The sequence below is a fragment of the Triticum urartu genome, unplaced genomic scaffold (genome assembly GCF_003073215.2).
Source record: "Triticum urartu cultivar G1812 unplaced genomic scaffold, Tu2.1 TuUngrouped_contig_4531, whole genome shotgun sequence".
Lineage (NCBI taxonomy): Eukaryota > Viridiplantae > Streptophyta > Magnoliopsida > Poales > Poaceae > Triticum > Triticum urartu.
In genome coordinates this window covers 1-6,590 of record NW_024115126.1, presented here as the reverse complement: position 1 = coordinate 6,590, position 6,590 = coordinate 1, and the positions used below count along the sequence as shown (strand labels likewise).

Genomic DNA, 6,590 nt, shown 5'->3' with positions numbered 1-6,590 from the left:
GGAAAAGGGAGAGAACACACAACGGCACAAAAAAAGCCGACAGGGAGGCCGCCATAGAGGCACTGGCGGTGAAAGCCAGGGATGATGCCCTTCCAAAGTGCGCTGACGCCTTCCTCCCTTGCAATCGACATCATTGTGCCCAGCATTCCTACTGTAGCTGCAGGCCCAGCAGCTGTTTTCTTTTGCAGCTGAAGACGCACCTTGGCTGTGTCCAGAGGAATGGTGCACACCTGATGGAATCAATCACAACAACAATCTCAAGTATTATGATCAATATATAACGAGTCTGAGACTCAGTAATCATCATATCATATCCAGGTAAGGAGAGGTGAGGCAACAAAGAAACCCTAGGCCTAGCTATAGCTCTAGTTTAGTGCAGCAGCTCAGCTGATGAAATGGAATGGTTCTCTAGTCTCTCCTACTCAGGTCTTGCTGCTTGTTTTTTATGGCACGAGAAACAGATTAATATACCACTAGTATATGTACTACACTGGTATGGTATGGAGGCTGGAAATGTTATCCAAAAAGCTTCCCTTCTATCACGGGGTGCATTAGCAAGATCGAGCAGGCATTCATCCCAATCCCCAATACAAGGGATATGCTAGGCAGCGGCACAGCCAGGATAGAGCAAGAGAGACTGCAATGCTGTGGTGTACCTCAGCGAAGCAGGAGGCGATGGCGCTGCTGATGAAGACGGCGGCGAAGGAAGAGGCCGTCGCCATTTTATCCCCGGGGAAGCGGCGGCGGCTGTGCGGTCGATGGCGAGTAGAGGGAAAGAAGGGTAGAAGCAAGCTCCGAGTAGGCTGCTGATCTAGTCCATATTTAAGATCTAGATTCAGATCTCAGCGTCTTTCTTGTTTCCAGGCTTCGTCGGTTACAGTAAACTCTAGCAAATGATTCATATCTGCAGTCTCTGAAATCGTTTTGTACTAGATTGTAGAAGTTGTACGTCATTAGCTAGCACGAAACTAGTTGGAGCCCCCGCCCAAGCCCTAGGGCTGGGCATATAACCCGAAACCCGATGTACCGAACCAAAATAACCGGCACTGACGTCGAATACACCGATACCGAAAACTTCGGTGGTATGACCGGTTTACATGTCTGAAAAACCGAAGTTAGTTCGATGCATTTGGGTTTAGCCCTCGGTCAACCGAACTGACCGAACACCCAGTAAAAAGAAGGCCTGGCCCATACGCGCATACTGCTATTCCTATGGGCCTACCCTAATCTCTCGCAACCGCATGCGTAGCGAGTATACCAAGGTAGCGAGCGAGCCGCGCGCCGACTAACCTCTGCAATTAAATTCACCGCCTCCTGGCTTCCCGCATGGAGTTTTTTTATTAAAATAATTTCGGCATTGAGTTTAATGGTCGATGCTTCCTCATGTGAATTGGCGTGGAGGCTAGTATTATCTTTTAGCAGGCAGGCACGCAGTGCTACATGGTGTACACCGGTATAGACACTGAGTACTGTCAGTACGGCCACAATGATTCCTTCCTGCTGCTACTCGCCTTTTCTATTATATCGGTGCCATTGGGTCATAACCGATGACCAAACCGATTTCTCGGTGCAACGGAACCTCGGTTTCATAGTTTTTTATTGACAGACCAGTCAATGATTTCTCAAAACTGAATTGTTGCAAAAACCGAAGAACCGCACCGATCGGTTCAGGGAACCGAACGCCCAGCCCTACCTAGCCTCTATAGCCCTCTTCCTCCTCCCTTCCCTCCCCTCCCCGCCACCGGTGTCCCCTCATAGCTACCGATGAAGGTGCCGGTGATGTTTTTTGATGTAGGGTGGAACCCTATACGACCGATCTTTCACGAAAGGAGCGGATCCCGCGATGAACACGAAGAACACAAAAGGGGAAATCACGAAGGGAAACACAAGAGAATCACTCAAACCAACGAGATTAGGTCACACATATGCTAGATCCTCGAAACACAAATAGATACATGGTCCGAATCCAACAAAGGACGATACATAGGTAACCGGTTCTTCTCGGAGAGGAGGTCTTGAGGTCTTCCCGTTAGGGGTCTTGAATCCAAGTGGATCTTCTCCGAAGAGGTGACGATCCCTCGCGATGGAGTAGATCCAGATGGATGAGCGAAGCTCTATCTCACATATGAGCTAACACAACGCTAACCCTAGAAGGAGGGAGGAGGAGGTCTATTTATATTCTAGAGTCACGGAAGGGTAAGTGGGCTTTGGCCCAACACGCGGGCGGCATACAGGCGTCAAACCTCCAACGGTCACCGGTCGTCCGATGGCTTGCAAGGGTCCGGACGTCCGGTGCTCATCGGAAGTCCGATGTTTTGGCTCGGGTTTGCTTTGGTCGGACGTCCAGTCGGGGTCGGATGTCCGTGGAGTCGGTCGTCCGATGATCTCCATACTTCCGATGTTTTGGCTCGGGTGCGGTGGTGCCGGTCGTCCGGTGTTGCTCAGTCGTCCGGACGCTGGGAGGTGTAGATCGTCCGAACGCTGGAGCGTGCGCGGGCTGGGACTTGGCTGGCCGGTTGGAGGCTCCAGGCGTCGGACATCCGAGAGGCGTCGGTCGTTCGAAGACTGGGAGTTTCGAGCAGTCCTTCTTCTTGTCCATTGAACTTGGTGTCATCGCCGTCTTGTCCGTTGGGTGTAGTTGATCCGTGGCTTTCCTCCAAGCACCTGATCACACATAGGGTCTCCGCATGAGGTAGTAGCCATGTCTCATATGTAGGAAGTGGAAGTTCGGAGAGACGCGAGTTCACCTTATCTTCGATAGCCTTTGCTCGGGCTCTTGTCATTGGTCCAAGTGGTGTCGTGGGAGATGTCGATACGTCCATGGGGATGATCGTGGGATTCTCCGCATCATCTCCCCCCCCTGGGAAATATCTGATCTTGGATCGAAATCTTCATCACCATGGTAGGGCGAGAGATCCTTGACATTGAAGACATCACCATGGTAGGCCATGGCATGACAGAGATCACCGGAATCCGTCTAGAGGAGAGGGGAGGCCCGTCGATGATGGAGATGCAGTCCACAGCCGCCCAAGGGAAGATGGGGGCTGGTTGCCCCACCCATTGTCCTCGTGGCCAATTCTGGTTGTTTAAAGGTGCGTCGGGGCCGGTGGCAGCCGAAATCCGATGGTTGAATGCCGCACCATGGGTCGGTGGCGGCCGGATCCGGCGGTTGATGACACGCCGGGGGCCGTGGTGGGCGGATCCGGTGGTTGAGGCCGCGTTTGGGGCCGATGGCGGCAGGTCTTGCCATTACCAGGGGTGGCACGGGAGAAAGAGGGGGAGGGTGGTGGCCGGAGTAGAAGGTGGTGCGTGGGGTTGGGGGAAGGTGCGGCACCGGGGCGGTGGTCGGAGAAAGGTAGAGGGGTGAGGGCACGCCGGTGGTGGGAGGGGGTTGTGGGCACGCCGACCACGAGAGGTAGTGAGCTAGGCGGGGGCGTGTCGAGGCGGAGGTGGAGGGGATCTGGGCTGGGGGTCATGCGTGTGTAGGTGGTGGTCGGTGGTTTCGTTTGACTCTGTAGGTGCGAGTCCGGAGGTGTTAGCAGAATAAGACATTTTGTGTGTAGAATAAGAGTCTTAACGGTGTTAGAAGAATAGACCCACCCTACATATATATCTTGCATATAAGTAAGCAAGCAGTTGGCCATTCTGTAGCTCAATTAAAGTCTTAGGGAGCATAATGAACAACAGAGGGATTCATACAACCTACTACAACAAGCAAAACTATGCAATCATTAGCCTAGTATAAACTAGATTGTGAGCCTCATGTAATAATAGTTGGTTAATAGACTTCAAAGCTTCAGGAACACTTCGCCAGAGTAACTAAATGGTAATGCCTTTAATTATGTCAACTAATAGTTATACAAGTATCCAACATCAGGCATCATTGTTTGGGCATCTCATTAACTGAGGACAAATAAAGCAATTGAAAAGAGCAATTTAACTATGCTTGAAACAAACAAGCAATTGAACTGTTGAGTTGGCAACATGCATACATGCACGCCTCAATAACATCCATGGCCTAGCTACATTTACTATATAAAGGAACAAGTAATGTAATATTGTTTGCCCCCTATGAAGTATCTCGACTAGTATGTAATCAATATCCTAGTAATGATAGGGAGGCTAATGATGTGAATATGCGTTTGGTTATGACATCGCCCACTCTACCATGACAGGAAGTAGTTTCACACTGTTCACTACTATAAGATGTTTTAGATATTTAAAAGTAGACTACATCCGTAATGAGTGAACAGACACATTAAAATGTGTTTAGATACATCTGATTTATAAAAAAAAGTTAGAACATCATATAGTAGTGAGCGGAGGGGTTTTTAATCAATGGCCCAATGACTGGGTTACAGGTGAAGAACCCTACAGAAGCACAATGTCAGACAAATAGGATGTCATGGTAATTGTAATACAGTGACTTACCATAACTGGTTGAACAGGCTCAGCGCTGCTCCTCCTTCTCTTGCAAGGCTCTTTCCTAACATCTTGTACTTGGAAATCCTCAATCTTATCTTGATTGCACCCCCTCTGCAAGGTGACACAAACTAGTTACTGGTCTCCTTGGAAGATAAATATGCATGCTTTCCAGTCTGTGAACCACACAAAAGGATGAGTTTATAACAAAACAACACCACATAATGAAAAATGCCACATCTCTTGCACACAATGAAACGAGCATTTACTATGTGTGCACTGTGTAAAAACTAGGCATACCTTCGAACTGGATCTTCAGGTACTCTTGGAGAGCCTACTTTAGTGTACAACCAAACATTTATGTCACCTATGAGTTATACAAGCCCCCACTACAATAGCCCTTAGTGTTTAAATCGTTGACAAGCTTTGTTAGGTCAAGAACAACAAGTAATCAAAGCAAACAGTCCTAGTATGGCTGGATGATACAAACAAGCAATTGAACAGATGTGTGAGCAAATCTTGCACAACACTAAATTACATATCAAGAAAAGAAGCATAGAATGAGGCTTAAAGACCATCACTTGACTAACTAGATTTAGGGGGCATTTAAACATCATGTGCAACGTATGAACTAACATAAACATTGCATATTTCAGATTCTATAATGAAATGCACATGTATTAGGTTATGCCGTGTATGATGCCTAAATGTACAATATAGCAGGCGGGAGTGATTCATCATTGCACGCACAATTGAATTGCAGGTTAGGGGCCAGTTCTATTCCGCCTTTTCAGAGCTTATTGTCAAAATAAGCCATAAAAGGTGTAAAGAAGTCATCTTTGAGTTATGGGCTTGGGCTTAACTTATTTCGCTTTGGTGGGGGGTGCTTCGGGTAGAAGCTCACTAAAAATTGAAGGGAAGGAGAATAGTGAAATGACTCTGTTGTCTGCCTATATTACACTCAAAATGCCACTGCTCACATTCGCGTCACACCTGACCCTCAATTAAAAACAAACACACAAGCGTTCATTGCCCTGCCCGCTTGCATCTCCTCTCCCCTTTTCCTCTACCTCGATCCCCTGCTTGCAGCGCTAGGGTTCCTCCAGCGAGCCGTCGCCACTGGTCGCATATGGCCTGGTCCTCGACGATGCTCTGTCCAGCTAGGCTACATGGCCGGCGGGTAAGGCCAAATCTCCCCGGCTGCTCCTCCCTCTAGAGCCGCCCCTCATTCTCATGGTCTCCAGCAGCTGCTCCGATGTGGTCCGTCCAAGGCACTACTCTGGTGGTCGCCGCACAACTACGACCGATGCCCCACTCCGGCAGAAGGCACCTCGTTCCCCCTCCCCTCCTCCCGGGCCGTGGCCTTGAGGTGCTATTGAAGGATGAGCTCATCCAACAAGGTGAGGATCTCCTCTAATTTTTTTGCCAAATTTTCATTCTGATCCACTATACGATGAATTGCTATGAGCTGCTGCTGCTATATGGTGCATTGCTATGAGTTGCTCCTTGATGACCCACAAGTGTAGGGGATCTATCATAGTCCTTTCGATAAGTAGGAGTGTCGAACCCAACAAGGACCGGAAGGAAATGATAAGCAGTTTTCAGCAAGGTATTCTCTGCAAGCACTGAAATTATCGGTAATAGATAGTTTTGTGGTAAGGTAATTTGTAACGAGTAACAAGTAATAATAGTAAATAAGGTGCATCAAGATGGCCCAATCCTTTTTGTAGCAAAGGACAAGTCTGAACAAACTCTTATATAAAGGAAAGCGCTCCCAAGGACACATGGGAATTATCGTCAAGCTAGTTTTCATCACGTTCATATGATTCGCGTTCGGTACTTTGATAATTTGATATGTGGGTGGATCGGTGCTTGGGTACTGTCCTTCCTTGGACAAGCATCCCACTTATGATTAACCCCTATTGCAAGCATCCGCAACTACAACAGAAGTATTAAGGTAAACCTAACCATAGCATGAAACATATGGATCCAAAGCAGCCCCTTACGAAGCAACTTATAAACTAGGGTTTAAGCTTCTATCACTCTAGCAACCCATCATCTACTTATTACTTCCCAATGCCTTCCTCTAGGCCCAAACAATGGTGAAGTGTCATGTAGTCGACGTTCACATGACACCACTAGAGGAAAGACAACATACATCTCATCAA

At 48.1% G+C, this 6,590-nt stretch overlaps 1 protein-coding gene across 1 annotated transcript; it reads right to left on the bottom strand.

The window, feature by feature from the left end:
* Positions 1–20: 20 nt before the first annotated feature.
* Positions 21–912, bottom strand: LOC125527962 (mitochondrial uncoupling protein 2-like; the record flags this gene model as incomplete). Its single annotated transcript, XM_048692476.1, has 2 exons — positions 657–912; positions 21–230 (listed from the first exon to the last, which is right to left on the bottom strand). Coding segments are annotated over exons 1-2 (276 nt in total), but the record flags the coding sequence as incomplete, so codon positions are not given.
* Positions 913–6,590: the final 5,678 nt, after the last annotated feature.